This window comes from Ziziphus jujuba, chromosome 9, assembly GCF_031755915.1.
Source record: "Ziziphus jujuba cultivar Dongzao chromosome 9, ASM3175591v1".
Taxonomy (NCBI): Eukaryota; Viridiplantae; Streptophyta; class Magnoliopsida; order Rosales; family Rhamnaceae; genus Ziziphus; species Ziziphus jujuba.
In genome coordinates, this window is record NC_083387.1 from 22,421,745 (window position 1) to 22,438,221 (window position 16,477).

Below are 16,477 nucleotides of genomic sequence, written 5' to 3' on the forward strand. Positions count from 1 at the left end.
AATTATATATATATAATTGTTATTTGATTCATTAACATATTAATATAACATAGATATAAATAAATCAACTATTAAAAAAATAAATATAATTAAATATAAATTAATAAAATAATAATCTTATACAGTTAATAAGGAACTTGTAAATTAGGTGATGCCTTCATTATTATTCTTTAAATTCATTTTATTATAATTGTTATTATCATTAATATTATTATTATTATTTTTTAATCTGAATATGGCCAACACATTTTTTTTTTTTTGGGTTAATGAAAATATGGCCAACACTTATTGTTTGGGTTACTAGAGAACCAAATGAATAAACAGTTATTAAATGTATAAGATGTTCTTCTCGCCCATAATTTTTACATGTTTCGACTACACAATATATATATGTATATATATATGTTATATTTTAATCAAAAAGATAAATATATCTCCATAAAATAATATCAGAAAAATAGGATGAATTATATAATCCATTTTAAAGGAAAATAAACCATATGTGAAAAATAATATGAATTACATATCCATTTTGACATTTTGATACCTTTGCTTGTTTGATGTTGGATGTGTAAATTATGATGCATATGCACCATAGCATAGCTGTATAAATAAATAAATAAATAAATATATATATATATATATATTAAAAGGAAGAAGAAAGCCAGGGCAGCTCACTCCTATGTGTGACATGGAAAAATTTGCACATAACACAAATATAAAGCAATTTTTCTAAAAGTGTCCTTTCTTTGATAGTTTTGTATCTTACTTCTAGAATAATGTAGGGGAAAAAAAATAAATAAATAAAACATTTCAGTAATGTTGCTCACTGAAATCTTTTGGTTTGTTATTGATAATTTTTTTTGTTTTAAAATAATATTGTTTATTTTCTGTAATAAAATTTCGGTGTGTAATTTTTTCAACATTATGTGACATAAATGTCCACAACAGAATATATGTAATTACTTGGCTTTTGAACTAGATTTTCAATGTTGTTAAAGCATGATATGCAAAAAGCAATAATTCTAAAACTAATCCACTTGTGGATTAACTATTGAAGCTCAAGGAAAGAAAACAACATTTCATCTAAACAAAATTTGCAATTTTTCGAAGAGTGTCCTTTCTTTGATGGTTATGCATCTTATTTCTGAATAATGTAAGGGAAAAAGTATGAAAAAGAAAAATTTCAGTAATGTTGCTTACTAAAATCTTTTGGTTTGTTATTGTTAATTTTTTTCTAAAGTAAATGTTGTTTTTTTTTTTAATTTTTTTTTTAATCTATAATAAAATTTCAGTGTCTAATTTTGTCAGCATTATGTGACATAGATGTGCAGAACAGAATATATATAATTATTTGTCTTTTGAACTAGATTTTCAACGTTGTCAAAGCGTGGTATGCAGAAAGCAATAATGCTAAAATTAATCCACTTGTGGATTAACCATTGAACCTAAAAGAAAGAAAACAACATTTCATCTAATAGATACTTATTCAAAAGAAATACAAAACCCCAGTTAACAATAAATCTTAAAACATAAAAACTTTCTTCCGGCCATTTTCCTTGAAGGTCCTCTGCAACATCTCCAAGAAGTTATTTATTAGCCTCATACCCTTTAAAATAGAAAGCCAAGCATTTTTTTAATCCTTGAACAAGCTCTTTAAATTTAAAATTAAAATAAAGATTAAAGTGTCAATTTAGCTTTCCAAATATAGGTAAAAAATTGAAAAATTAAATTGTTTTTTCAAAGCTTTCATTTAAAAATAAATAAAAATATATATTTTTTTTGCACACTATTTGTAACACCCTGTCCCAAATCACATTGGAATTCGTGCACGTTGACCGAGGTTGACCGTTGACCGAGTGGGTCAAAAGTTGACTTTTTGTTCCAGTTGAAATGTTTAGTTGACTAGGGTACCGTGGCGAAGTGCATGATGCCCCGAGTTCGTAGACTAGTAGCACGTCGAAAACGGAGCTACGGTTTGAAAGTTATGGGCAAAACAAGTCGAGGTACAAACTGTCCAAAAGGTGCCGGGAGTTAACTTTTTATTGTTGTGTAATTTTGTTTTGACTTTTGTATGGTTGTAAAGTACTCATCGATACGAGTTCATAGACTAGCGGCACGCTTAAATTGGACGTCTGGTTAAAAAGTTATGGATGTGTGAAGTTCGCCGGATACCGTAATATTTTATTATATCTGGCTTAAGTGCATAGTAATGCCATGTGTCATCACCTGATTAGTCCATTTGGGTGAACACTGTCACCCACGGTGGCTTTTATTTGGCAAAAACGCCGAGGAGGAGAGAGAAAGAGAGAGAGGAGAGAGAGAGAGAAAGAGAGAGAGAAACGACCGGCCGCCGGAAATCGTCCAATTTTCTGGCCAATCCTTGCTACACGCGCCGGCCAGATGGGAGCGCCTTCCCATTTTCGGCCGAACCCCGAAACCTCACGACCGTCAGTCGCTGGACGCGCCCAGACCGAGCCGGCAAAGCTCGGCGGCGATTTTTCCCCTCCACTGCTGGCCACCGCCGTTGACCCTTTTTCGGCCACTTTCAAGCAACACGCGCCTGACCGGTCCCTCACCCGTGGCAATTCCGGCCTACCCACCAAATTTCATGGCCACGGGACCTCCGACGCGCCGGGATCGGAGCATTTTCCGGCGAGGCGCTGAAAATCTTCAAACCTCGATCTCTTCGCCATCTGGCCTCCGTTTGCCTCACCGCCGGTCCTGTTGGAATCCTCTTCTCTCGATCTACAAAACCCCCAAAAATCTCAGCCAACGGCCACCGCACGTGCTATCGCGGGTGACGGTTGCCGGTGACCGCGGCGGCTCACCGGAAGTCACTGTTCCGGCGAGTACCCAGTTGCACCGCCGGTCCCTGCCCACTAATTCCGACCTCCTGAATCCAAATCCGGTGTCTTTTTCCTCCAATTCGCGACGGTTTGGGAGAATTGAGGAGTCAAATCCCGAAAGCTTTTCGGCGAGATTCCGACCACCTTAGGTCCGATCTCCGGAAAGTAAGACCGAATCCGTGATTCTCATCACTCAAACTTCGATTCAGTATATTACTCGTAATTTTTAGTTGTCGTTTGTGTTCGCTCCTCGGGTACCTATTTGGGAATTACCCGATTAAAATATTAATACATTTGGTTGGTGTACTGTGGCTGTTTTAGGTGCGCGTGCGAGTAGTGGAGTTGATCCTGCGGAGGATCTTAGCTGATATACGCGCTTAAGGTGAGTGACCCACCTTTAAAAAATATTTTGGGGCAATTAATTATGTTTAATTGGTGTTTAATTGATATTTGAATTATGCTCATGTGGTGCAATTTAATTATGATTTTATTGTGATTTAATTTATTTATTATGCATGAGCATGGTATATTTCAGTAATAATCGTACGTGGTTTTAATATTATTTTTCGGGCATAATTGGTTTAAATATTTTAAGGAAAATATTTGTTTAAATTGGAAGTTTAATTTTTTATAGTTATGCCCGTGGTATATTGTTTGTTGAACCTCGTATTACAAGGAAAATTATTGTTTTTCTGTTATCGATGTTTTCGTACCGGGTTGTTAAATGAAAATATATGGGATGGTAAATGTGCAAATTGGTATATTTCCCACGGTAATTTTGGAAAGAACGGTACGGTTATAATTTATTTAATAATTATTTTAGACGCATTCATACAGTATTGGTGTTCTGGTGTATATGTGTGGTTTAGTGCGCAAGTATTATGTCTACCGTGAGTTGCCTTTGGACCGTGGGCAGGCAAGTTTGATATTGGCCACAGCCGCCCCCCTCCTTGACCGGGATGACGGTTTCAGCAGCGGTATTGTCGGGACGCCGAAGTGCCGTTTGCAAGTTTCTCTCTTTAACCCCCTAATCAGTCGGTGCTCGGGACGCTGGGTATCGGAGGGCATCACCGGTATATGGTGTGGTGTGTCAAGTGTAAATTTTCAAATAAAATTTCAAATCCCAAAAGTGTTCAAAAGTTATTTATTATAATTTATTACATTTTATTTATATTTGGGGTATTTATTTATTTATTGTTTATTAAGTTGTTTGATCACTTGGTTTTCGGGAAATATGAATATCGGGTTTTGTGAAAATGTTTTAAAAAGGGAACATTTCCAACGGAGTGATTAGTGAGAGTTTTGAGAGAAATTATTATTTTCAACTGTTATTATTTATTTACCATTTAATCGTCGGTATTAATTAAATTTCCTTATTTGTTATATTATTATTATTATTATTAAAAATGTTCAGTAGCTAGGGTCACTCACTGAGATGATTAGCATCTCACGTTTTCAAGTTCCGTTCCCTTAGGTGCAAGGGGTGGTAGGCATTCTTCCGGAGTGAACCAAATCTCTGCCGCTATCGTGTTTCGAGAAGTACTTTTGTACTCGTTCATTTCAGTTGTACTATTTCTTTCATCTTTGTTATATTTTCTATTAAATAGCACTTCATGAAGCTCTGTATACTATTCTGGACACTTATGTTTATTTATGCACTGGATTACTGTTTCTCCTGTGAAGTGCTGTAAAATTGTGGAATCAACTTGTAGTATGTGGGAGGAATAAGGGGATGATCATAGAAGTGTGTTTTCAGTGCAGGTAATTTTTGGTAAGTCCTACCCTTAGGGGAGGTACTGCCGGATTTTCCGTTGGAAGGTTCGGTGGTATTTCCCTAGGATCAGGGCTTGTTTAGGGTTCCGGGGAGGAATTCTAGACGGGTCCTAACACTATTTTTATATGCTCATTTATTATTTTACATTTTCATATGCATTGCTATTATTATATGTTAATATAAAGAGTGCTATTGGAATGATTTTATAAGTATAACTCTCTATTTTTGAATTGTTAGACAAATAAAACTCTTCATTTTAAAAGTTCTTTAATCGGTTATTTATAGTAGAAAATATGCTTTTTAAAATATAGGGTATTATTGGGGATACTCATAACTCTCTTTCTATGAAAATGTTGTAAAGAGAGCCATCTCCATTTTCTATTTCAAATTTATATAATTGATTTTAGTGTAGTACAAGTTTCCATGCCAATATCATAATATTTGATAAGGAATTCAAGTAAAAAAAAGAAAAAAAAAAAGATGGAATATAAAAGTGACAAAAAAAAATTATAAAAAATTATTTGTTGGACAATTTTTATTTGTTGGACAATTTACTATAAAAAAATTATTCTCTATTCTTACCTGTATCAATTAAATTGATTTAAGTTTATAATTTTTGGATACATTATAGATACTTTATAGATTATGAAGCTGTTCTCGCCATGGTACAAATCTGGCATAAAAGTGCTTGAGTTTTGTCCTGCTTTAAGCTCAACCCTGCTTTCAAAACAATTCTCCTCTCTGTTTAATCTATTGTATCAAAAAATAAAAAAAAAATAAAAATAATAGATAAGATAAAATAAAATAAAAGGGCATCCAATGCAGTATTGTTAGTTGGGAACAGGTAAAATGCTATATTTGCTCGTAAGACAAGAAAAATTAACAATAACTATATTAAGCTAGAACCAAAATCAAAATATATATTTTATATATATACAAGCTGGAGTTTTTTAATTTTTTTAATTTTTTTGTCCTCATACTTCAAAAGGATATTCGATGCGGTTGCTGGAAATTGGGTTCATAGCTTCTATGTCTTTCTCGTACACCAGACGGACACCACACGATCTAATGTACTTCTCTGGAAATGTTTCACCATCCAAGTCTTTTGTTGTAAATGAAAACTCAAGCTGACTGAAGTTATTGTTTTGCCACACTGCCTTGATGTCATTACGAGGCACATACAATATCCAAAGGTGATCCGCTGGGGAACCCACCGCTGAGACCAGGTCTCATTGATAATTGTTTCTTATTCCAAATCCATCGCCCACTTCCTGAATCTCTACATGACAGCAGAAAATTGGGCTTGGTATAAGAGCGCATAAAAAAAGAGCGAAACCCATCCACTTACAGTTACACCAATTCGGATCTAGTTGTAAATTTATGGAGGGCTTGAAACTTGTACGAGTGAACCAGGATGGAATTTCGTTTCCAGGAAGAAGAATGTCAAATCTTTCGCTGGGGAGATTTTGAAGGTGTGCTTTTAGTAATGTAAATGTTGTCCTTTCGCTGCCTTGCCTTCTTGCCAATTTCAAGCATCCCACGCAGGTTGCAGAACACGCCAAGCTGCATTGCTCCTTCATTGATGGATCAAGAAACTTGTCCAGTGATACACAGTAACTAAGACCTACCCATTCTAGACCAGGAGGAAGCTCTGGCCCCAACAATTCTAGATCTCTACAGAAACTTAAATCAATATCCCTAAGCTTGGATAGTTTATTGAAACTGATAGGTAGGTGAGAAAAATCATTATTGCTGAGGTTTAAATATTCTAAAGAAATTAAGCAGCCAAAATTTTCAGGAAATGTCCCAAGACCGCAGCTGACTAGTTCCAACTTTTTCAAAGAAAAAAGACCAGCCGATGATGAGAGACCTCTTCCAACAATGATATTCATCATATTGTTCCATTGTCGTCCTCTGCAACAAGATAGTGTTTTAAGGTTTTCAAGAAGTGCAATGGAAGATGGTAGATCTCTGTCTTCTATAGAAATGCCTCTCAAATTGAGCTCCTCTAAACTATTTAAAAGCCCCAAGTCCTCTGGTAAGTTGGTAAGGCTTACACAACCTTTAAGGTTTAAAACTTTGAGAGATTTTAGACTACCCATGCTTGTTGGAAGATTTTGTAGACGAATGCAAGCTTTCAGGTTCAAGATAATAAGCCTTTCAAGAAGTCTGATGGATGGGGGAATCTCCACTAGGTTTCTACAATCTTCAAGAATCAACTGCTCTAGATATGTAGCCATCCCCAAGTCCTCGGGTAAGTCGGTAAGGCTTACACAACCTTCAAGGTTTAGAACATTGAGAGATTTCAGACCACCTATGCTTGTTGGAAGATTTTGTAGACTATTGCAAGCTTTCAGGTTCAAGATAGCAAGCCTTTCAAGAAGTGTGATGGATGGGTGAATCTCTGATAGTTTTACACAAGCTACAAGAATCAACTTCTCTAGATTTGGAACCACCCCAAAGTCTTCAAACTTTCTTAAATTTGTTGAATAACTTATGTCAATGGTTTTCAAATTGTTTAAAGGCTGTTGTATTGAAAAGAGAAAAAAATTTAGATATTTCGTCAGACAAAATATATATTTTCCATAACAGATTAGCAAAGAACAAGAAATTCTGATTGTATTTACCTTGATAGCGGTTTTCCAAAGGTGTTTGCTCAACCACAACTTCAATTCAACAAGTCCACCTCGTTGGAAATTTGATGGCAAATATTTGGCAGGAAATTCATGCCACCTAAGGAATCGTAACTCTTTAGAAAGATGTTCAATATTCAGTGTCTGACCATCTCTCATTTCCAAGACAAGATTCTGAAGAATGAGCAATCTTAACTTCTTCATGTTTGAGAAGGCTTCAAAATCGCAAACCAATTTCTTCGGTTCTAGAAAACAGCATACTATGGCTTCCACTTTTGTTCCCTAATAGTTAAGATTAAAACATACAAGTGAAACATAATGTGTAAGAGGATGTATATAATGTACAGCCGAATGCCGCATAAAAACTGTATATATATAATTTATAAAAACACGTTGGTATTTCAAACATGCCAAATGAAAAGGATTTAAATGCATTTTGTTACTTCCTTGTAATTACAACCTTCAAAATCATCTAAATATATTACTGTTGCCAAAAATAAATAGTAATAATCGTTAAAATGAACAAGGAGATAAAAATATAATAGCCTCAAAATTACAACATACTGAATTTATAAAATTGAAATATTATGAAATACGAATGCCAAAACTCATGGTTTTAATTATGTGAGAAGCCTCTTATCGTGTTTTTCTCTAGAACATGACATAAATCATCATAATCCCATATTCTACAGCGGATTCCTGGTTCATGGCGAGATTTTCCCCTTACAATTTCCCTTCCCATCGCTTGCAATAAGTCATGCATCCGAACTTTGTCATAATTGTCAACATGTAGGAGAGATTTATCAATAAGAACTCTTATCCCGATTTCTGGAAAGAAACCACAACTATCCATAATTTGAATAATATTGTCTTTTTCAAATCCATTGAAGAAGCATGTAATATCTAGGAAAATACTTTTCTCTATTTCCTCAAGTCCATCAAAACTGATTTGAAGTACTTTCGTAATCTCCTTGTTTGGATACTCCTTCAGCCTATCCAAAGCACTTTCCCATTGATTTACACTTTTTCCACATAAAAAGGAACCTAGTACTTCTAAAGCTAGTGGAAGACCGTCAGCATAAGCTATCACTTGTTTAGACAACTTCTCATATTGCTTTGAAGGATGAGTACTTTTGAAGGCTTTGTGAGAAAAAAGTCGAAGACCTTCGCTATAACTCAATTCCTCAACTCTATATATTCTACACTCTATATATGTACTTAGAAGCAAACTTTCGTCCCTAGTAGTTACAATTATTCTACTTCCAGAGCCAAACCAATTATTTTTCCCAGCTAATGCTTTTAGCTGGTCTAATTTGTCAACATCATCAAGGACAACAAGTACTTTCTTATGGCATAACTTACTTCTTATCATGTCCATTCCTTTATGAATATCCCTTATTTCTGTAGGCAAACCATTTAGAATATCTGAAAGGAGAAGATTTTGCAAATACACAAGACCATTTTCCTTCTTTTCACAAACTTCTCTAATATTTGTAAGGAAGCTGCAACCTTCAAATTGAGAAGACATCCAATCATAATAAGCTTTGGCAAGAGTTGTCTTCCCAATTCCTCCCAACCCACAAATTCCAATAAAGTGAACATTATCCAATGATGAAGTACAAACACAAACATTTAGTTTCTCTAGTCGTGAATCCATACCAAAAAGGTCCTCTGAAATGTTTAACTGTGCAACACCAAGTTTGTTTGATACCTTTGCGATAAAGTCTTGCATAAATTTTGCTTCATTCCTTAGAAATTCAAACATGAAAACCATAGTAAGAGAAGGTATAACATTACGTTTATAAATGTAATTTCTCTACTTAAATAAATTTGTATATTTGTACAAAATTTTGTATTTTGTTAATTATCTCTCACATTATAATGGGAGACATGCACGGTAATATGGAGAATGCTACCGGTCCGTTATCACTGCACCATATAAATTTTTGATTTAGGTAATTAACACTGTAACACTCGTTAGCTTCTTAAGGACTTAAAACCGATTTATATGTTTACCCATGTATAGAAATAAAAATTCCATTTACAACAATAGCTAAGGCCAAGTATATATATTGCCTACCCATCATGTAAAGCCCATCCAGCAAGACTGGCAACTTGTGTTAAAGCATTCCTCCATTTCTGCACCTTTTGACTAAAATCTTGTTCATATCTGTGGAATGGTTCTCCAAAACTTCCAATCTGCTTCTGTACATGAGATGGATCCACATGGTAGAAAATTGGCAGAACAATCTGTTTATAGGCTTCCCTGCAATCAAGAATCTTGACAAGTTCATCCAAACACCAACTCGAAGAAGCATAGTTTTCCGAGAGAATAATGACCGAACAGCGTGAATTTTCGATGGCTTTCAACAGTTCTGGGGAAATGGATTTGCCTCTCTCAAGTTTATCGTCGTCTAAGAAGGTGTAGATTCCTTTCTGACAAAGAGCAGAATAGAGATGACTTGTAAAATTGTTGCGGGTGTCTTCACCCCTAAAACTCAAAAACACATCATATTCTGTTCTACGAGAAGAAGAAGAAGAAGAGAACATTGAGTAAGATCTTTTCATAGTTGCAAGTGGAAGAGATGATAAGAATATAGCTCAAAGGGCCTGTATAATTATCACAAAGGTCAGATTTGTGCAGTAACAGGACTAAGAAGAAGGAATGCCAATCAGTAACACCTACATATAAAAATGAAGCTCAGATCTACCCATAGAATTGCATTCCAGCTTTACGCGTTTTTAGGTTTACTTTATCCAAGGTCTACACATTGTGTGGGAACCTTCCAGGAAAAAATAGGAACAAATGAAATAGTAAGAAAGCGTGTTTGGTCCATTACTTCCTGGAAATTAGGTACTCTGTTTTCCTTTTCCCGCCTTCAATAAATCAGCGTAGACCCCAGTGGGAAACCCCATGGCAGGTTCGACCAATTAGCTAGCTGCTTGACAAGTTCTTGTTTGGTCTGACTTGATTCTATATAATTATTATTTGCAAAACCTATTGGCTTATGCCAACAAAATTGTACATTTTTTAAAATCCTCTGTTTTAGTTACATAATTACCTCCCAACTGTGTATATAAAGTCTCCAAGTTACCTCAACTAATAAGACAACATGTACATTTTAAGGGTAAATTTTTTCTGCCTCTTTGACTTTTTGATCAAAACACATTAACAAGAACTACAAAAAGAGAATAGAGTGCAGTCCCAGAATTACAGAAAAGATCATGGAAAATGATTTATCACTTATGGATAGACCTGGCAATTTGGATCATGACACGGCGATACGACTCGAAAACGACACGAAATAAATGGGTTTGGGTTTATTATAAATGGGTTCGGGTCATAATCGGGTCAACCCGTTTAACACGATTATTAATCGTGTCATTTTCGGGTTGACCTGTTTAACTCGAAATTGACCCGTTACGACCCATTTATTAATCGTGTCATTTTCGGGTTGACCTGTTTAACACGATTATATACCTATTACAACCCATTTAAATTTAATTTTAAATTAATATTTTATCACTAATATAATATTTAATAACTAAAAAATATTATAAATTAAAAATTTTATAAAAATAATTTTCTATTACTAATTTTTTAAAAACAAAAAATACATCTTTAATAAAACAAAAACATAAAAATAAAAAAAAAATAAAAAAAATTTCGGGTTAATAGGTTAATTTTCGGGTTAACGGGTTAATAGGTTAGTTTTCGGGTTAATAGGTCAATTTCAGGTTAACGGGTTAATAGGTCAACACGACCCGTTAAAATAATCGTGTTAAACGGGTCGTGTCGTGTTGACCTGTTTATAAACAGGTCGGGTTAGTGTTTTAGGTACCTGACACAATTAATAAATGGGTCGTGTTCGGGTTAGGCATTTTTGACCCGATTATTAAACGGGTTGACACGAGCATGACCCACCAACCCGAATTGTCAGGCATACTTATGGACTTGGCCTCCTGCTTCAAGACAATTTGAGTGGTATTTGTATCTCTGCCTCTCTATTGTGTTTTACTTGTACGGAGTCCTTTTATCATTTGAGCCACACTTCTAGGACAACCCTCTGTTGTGTATTGTTGCCGTATGGTTCGCAGGTAATTCATTATACGCTGGCAAATGACATTTTTTTTTTTTTTTTTGGAGGATCAATTAACCAGTCCAATTGAAAGGTTCTGATTATTTTAGAGCTACATTTGTCATCCGGTTTTGGAATTAATTTGTGTTTTGGAAAGATTACGTATACGTTAACAATAGCAAAAACCTTTTTAGAAACTTCCTTTTTATTTTATTGATTTTTATTATTATTATCTTTCGGTGAAAGATTAAAAGCGTTTCTTTCTTTTCAATGGAACTGGGATATATGAGACGTACATAGGTGAAATGTATCTCCAAATAAATCATAATTCCACAGGAATCCAATATAAATACCAGAGAATATATTGCTGGCTTGTAATTATAAGAATTATATATATATTTTTTTTATCCAACATGTGTCTATCTGCTCGAAAAACCTTTTTTTTATCGCATCAATCTACAATTATTTTTCCCCCTTTAATTAAGTCCGATTTAATATTAAGGTTTTATATTGCCTTTGCACCAAAACCCAAAAAAAAAAAAAAAAAAAGGGGTCTATATTGGCCATATGAATATAATATAATATTAATATACTTATGATTGAGTTTTTATCAATTAACCAAAACAACCACTAGGTGTAAGTATTGAGCGTTTAGAACTACACTGAAGGCGGGGCTGTATGATGCATTATTCACATCTGGACTCTGTAACAGAGTATTATTATTATTACTATTAATATATTTCATGTGAGTCATCCTCTAAGTACCAGTTTGAGTTTTCATCGTGGGCCGATTTTTCCAATTAAAATTTCCAATCCTAGTTTGAAATTATATATAAACATCTGAATAACAACCAAGAGGTAGTGCCTCAAATTACCTGAACGAAGGTACTCAATTTGGATTTTTCTTCTTCTTCTTTTTTTTTTTTTTTTTCCTTCAGGAAATATATTTTTCTACGCAGGTAGTTTGAATTTTTAGAAATAATGATTACTTTAATAAATAAAAAGATACGAAGTAAAAGAAATATTGATTAATATACTTTTGATAGGACAAAATTTTGTCTTGTCATATATAAAACTAGATAATAATTTATCTATTAAACTGTTTATTAGGTAGGATGGGGCAAAACCAAAGTGACTATTTGATTGGACTATTACTGTATATTTCATTATTTCTTAAAAATAAAAATAAAAAAAGACTACTACAGAATGTTTCATTATTGCTTTTAAAAAAAAAAAAAATCTTGGTTGGGTTGCTGATCTTGTAAAGACAAGCATGTTTGTGAATATTTTTCTCTTTTATTCTTTTTTTTTTTTGGGGCTAAAATTGTCAATGTTTTTCCCAGGAGTGGAGACATTGTCTCCTTCATTATCAACTTTGCCAATGTGATGAATTTTTTTTTATATATGGTATATATCAAAATTTGAATACACTTTTTTTTTTTAATATATATAATATATATATGTATATATGTATATATGTATATATATTAACAAAAAGATACGTACCTTGTTACATAAGGTGTGTTTATATGATTGGATGATGAGATAAATTTGAAGATAATGAGTTTGAACAGCTGGTGTTTCAGTTTCTTTAAAGCATTCTTACTGATTTTGGACTAAATTTATAGAAATGCTACAAATGATCACAATCCATCTGGTACTACTCAAAAGTGGCTGCTATGTACTTGATTAGTAGTACATTCCACAGCCACCATGGTTTGCGGTTGAAACTTGATAATCGCAAGTCCAAAAAAGTGTCTTCCGTTATCAAAACTCTCGGGCACTAATTACTCTCCATTTCTTATTAGTTATTTATTACATCTCCCTCCCTGTATTTTGTACATATATATATATATACACATATATTATATGACCTATTCCACTTGCCCTCTAAAACTATCTGTGTCCACAAATCTTGTGACTAAAAGGAATTGAAAGCCAAAAGAAAATCAATTAATAAGGCCATGGAAGTAACTGAAGATGTCATAATTGTGGGAGCTGGAATTGCTGGCCTCACAACAAGCTTGGGACATTACAGGTTCTCAGCTTGCTTATATCTTTTATTCTGATATTTATTTGCATTTTCTAAGAACTATCTGTTAGTTTATAATGGATACATGGTAAGAAATGTAGAAGCATAATTTTGCAGGCAGGGTATTAGAAGCTTAGTGTTGGAATCTTCGGATAGTCTGAGGATAACAGGATTTGCATTGCTAACATGGACAAACCCTTGGAAGGCATTGGATGCGGTTGGAATTGGTGACTCCCTTCGCCAACGACATGAGCTGCTTCGAGGGTAATCTTCACTTGCACTTTTAACTTCCTTTAGTTCTTTCATTTTTTGGTTATTTATTTGATTCCCAACATCTCTGAGATGTTTCTTTGTCATTGAAAAAATTCACTGCTTTTTGTTTCATTTCTTCAATGGTTCTAGCTAGAAAAGAAAAGCAACTCGGTACTTCCAAAGTCTTTTTTGGTAGTCACTTAAACTGATCAAATTTATGCTGAAAATTTATAGTCTAATAGGCTTGTTTTTCTGTCAAATACTTATAACCATGCATTTGTAATCTGCAAGCTACAACTTTGTTCATTTATTTTTACTTTTTCAAAAAAATACATTGTTGTCGCTTCCTGTAATCTTATTCAAAAAGGAAAACTGACTGTGGGATTTCTGAATTCGTAGGAACGTGACTTCCTCCACAATTTCAAGGCTCCAAACATCAAAAATGTCATTTGTTGCCAAAGGGAAACAGTAAGTTTAAATTGTAATCACAGTGCTTTAGTAGTAAGCTGAAGTGGGTGAAACTCTGCTAAAACTAGGTGTTTGATAATGTCCAGTGGAGAGCACGAAGTTCGTTGCTTGAGAAGGAAGTTATTATTGGAAGCCCTTGCCAATGAACTCCCTAATGGCACAATTAGATACTCGTCCAAGGTGGTTTCAATTGAGGAATCAGGCTATTTCAAGCTTATTCATCTTGCTGATGGAAATATCATAAAAACCAAGGTAGAATCCAAATGTGGGGGAGTTAATTTTCAACTTTGTGCTTTTGAATCTGATCCTTAAGTGCTGTGAATGAAAGGTATTGATTGGTTGTGATGGTGTGAATTCGGTGGTTGCGAAATGGTTGGGATTCAAGAAGCCTGCCTTTACTGGAAGATCTGGCTTCAGAGGCTGTGCAAATTTCAATACCAAACATGACTTTGAGCCCATGTTAATGCAGTTCTTTGGACATGGTGTTAGGTTTGGTGCCATGCCCTGTGATGATAAATGCATTTACTGGTTTTTCACTCGGAGACCTTCTAACCAAGGCAAGCCCTTCATATCTATAATATAATATATTCTCATTTTTCTTTCCTTGCTTCACAAAAACTTTCTTTTCCCTCTCACTCAACACAATAAATATCCATGCCAAAATGCAAAATAAGTTCTCGTTCTGAAACGTTTATGTTTTGGATTTTTGGTTTTCAATTCTTTTCTTAAAGGTTTTTAATTTGAGTTGCGTACAAGCAGCTTGTGGTTTAAATAATAGCTAGGATTCTCGCCTAACTAGAAGTTTGAAGAGCGTTTTACTTTTTGTCATTATTAAATGAATATATCAGTCATGTATGCTTGAATCTTGATCTTGATCTCTCCAAACAAAAAGAATAACAGAAAACCAAAAGCAAACCAAAACCAATATGCATAAAATTCTCACTTTTTTCTTCTATTTTTCATTGCTCTTCTTGTCTTGTAGAGAAAGAGTTAGAAGACAAGCCAGAGCTAATGAGGCAATATGTGATGAGCAAGCTTGGAAATATACCAGAACAAGTAAGAGCGGTAATTGAGAACACAGAATTGGATGCATTTTTATCATCTCCATTAAGATATTGGCATCCTTGGGAGCTTCTATGGGGCAACATAAGCAAAGGCAATGTTTGTGTAGCTGGTGATGCACTCCATCCAATGACCCCTGATCTTGGACAAGGGGGTTGTTCTGCTTTGGAAGATGGTGTTGTTTTAGCTGGATGTCTTGGTGAGGCACTATCGGAAATAAAGCAAAAAAGTGGTATAGAACCAGAAGAAGAATACAAGGAGATTGAAATGGGTTTGAAGAAGTATGCCAATGAGAGGAGATGGAGGAGCTTTGATCTCATTGCTATAGCTTATTTTGTGGGTTTTATACAGGAGGGTAACGGGAAAATTATTAGCTTCCTGAGGGACAAATTTTTTGCCCCAGTCCTGGCAGATTTACAATTGAAGAGGGCTGATTTTGATTGTGGGAAGATCATATAATCCTTATGTATGTCTAAATTACCATGTTTTGAATTCCCTGTGGACTGGATTAGATGTAAAACAGATGAATGAGGCTCGTCTAGTGGTATTCCCCTTAGATCCACGCATCACCTTGCTGCTTTTTGGATTAGTTAATTATTATAATCCTATCCAATATATATATATATATATATATACTATTTTAAAAAATTACAATAATTTGAAAATTATTGTAATCCTCAGATTGTACAATAAGGTTAATTTTCAATAATGAAAATTTCAAGAATATAAGTACATCTTTGAATATATATCATTAATAGCCTTTATCTCTTTTTATTCTCTGACAATAACGTTTCAAGAAATCTCTCAAGTGGAGCTAACAAGCCGCATAAATATGAATATTTTGAATTTGTTGATGAATCTCATTTTGTTGGAAAAATCCCAGCAAGCAATGGCAACATGAAATGGCTACAAACTATTTGATCTATTTCTTTAGCATTTCAGAATCATTTAAATCTCTCATACAGTAACTTATCTGGAAAAATCTCAACAGCCAACCAATTTCAATCGCTTGAGGAACCTGTAATATTTTCCATATGTTAAAAAAGTGGCTTAGTTTTATGTTAAAAAATTGATTGGCATGTGCTTGTCATTGTTGAAAAAGTGAAGCATTTGCAAATTAAGAATATACACAGAAATTTGAAGAAAATTTTAATTAAAACTAATCTAGTATATCCGCATATCTCATTTTAATTGTGTTAATATATTTTGATCAAAACAGAAAAGATAAATAACTAAATAAGATTTTTAAATTTATGCAATGGAAAAAAGAAACAAAATATAAATTGCGATCAATCAAAAAGTGCAAAACAATATTTAACATCCAATTA

General features: G+C 34.0%; 3 protein-coding genes across 3 annotated transcripts; 1 reads left to right on the forward strand and 2 right to left on the reverse strand.

Moving 5' to 3' along the window:
- Window positions 1-5,453: 5,453 nt before the first annotated feature.
- LOC107416364 (disease resistance-like protein DSC1) lies at window positions 5,454-7,505 on the reverse strand. Its single transcript, XM_048480823.2, has 2 exons — window positions 7,251-7,505; window positions 5,454-7,148 (listed from the first exon to the last, which is right to left on the reverse strand). Exons 1-2 carry the CDS (start codon window positions 7,458-7,460, stop codon window positions 5,853-5,855), a joined length of 1,506 nt encoding a protein of 501 aa, XP_048336780.2. The 5' UTR covers window positions 7,461-7,505; the 3' UTR covers window positions 5,454-5,852.
- Window positions 7,506-7,593: 88 nt separating this feature from the next.
- LOC132799543 (disease resistance protein RUN1-like) lies at window positions 7,594-10,049 on the reverse strand. The gene is made up of 2 exons (XM_060811621.1): window positions 9,337-10,049; window positions 7,594-9,004 (listed from the first exon to the last, which is right to left on the reverse strand). Exons 1-2 carry the CDS (start codon window positions 9,822-9,824, stop codon window positions 7,873-7,875), a joined length of 1,620 nt encoding a protein of 539 aa, XP_060667604.1. The 5' UTR covers window positions 9,825-10,049; the 3' UTR covers window positions 7,594-7,872.
- Window positions 10,050-13,222: 3,173 nt separating this feature from the next.
- Window positions 13,223-15,775, forward strand: LOC112492852 (monooxygenase 2). Its single transcript, XM_048481442.2, has 6 exons — window positions 13,223-13,373; window positions 13,485-13,631; window positions 14,019-14,087; window positions 14,174-14,339; window positions 14,416-14,644; window positions 15,070-15,775. Exons 1-6 carry the CDS (start codon window positions 13,300-13,302, stop codon window positions 15,606-15,608), a joined length of 1,224 nt encoding a protein of 407 aa, XP_048337399.2. The 5' UTR covers window positions 13,223-13,299; the 3' UTR covers window positions 15,609-15,775.
- Window positions 15,776-16,477: the final 702 nt, after the last annotated feature.

What these genes read in the sequence shown, in the direction of transcription:
- LOC107416364 (XM_048480823.2), bottom strand. Translation starts at nt 7,460, where the DNA reads ATGAAGAAGTTAAGATTGCTCATTCTTCAGAATCTTGTCTTGGAAATG. An exon ending in TTTGGAAAACCGCTATCAAG is followed by an intron (nt 7,149 to 7,250) that starts GTAAATACAATC and finishes TCAATACAACAG; the next exon opens with CCTTTAAACAATTTGAAAAC.
- LOC112492852 (XM_048481442.2), top strand. Translation starts at nt 13,300, where the DNA reads ATGGAAGTAACTGAAGATGTCATAATTGTGGGAGCTGGAATTGCTGGC. An exon ending in CGACATGAGCTGCTTCGAGG is followed by an intron (nt 13,632 to 14,018) that starts GTAATCTTCACT and finishes CTGAATTCGTAG; the next exon opens with GAACGTGACTTCCTCCACAA. An exon ending in TCGGAGACCTTCTAACCAAG is followed by an intron (nt 14,645 to 15,069) that starts GCAAGCCCTTCA and finishes CTTGTCTTGTAG; the next exon opens with AGAAAGAGTTAGAAGACAAG.
- LOC132799543 (XM_060811621.1), bottom strand. Translation starts at nt 9,824, where the DNA reads ATGAAAAGATCTTACTCAATGTTCTCTTCTTCTTCTTCTTCTCGTAGA. An exon ending in GGATGGGCTTTACATGATGG is followed by an intron (nt 9,005 to 9,336) that starts GTAGGCAATATA and finishes TGAATTTCTAAG; the next exon opens with GAATGAAGCAAAATTTATGC.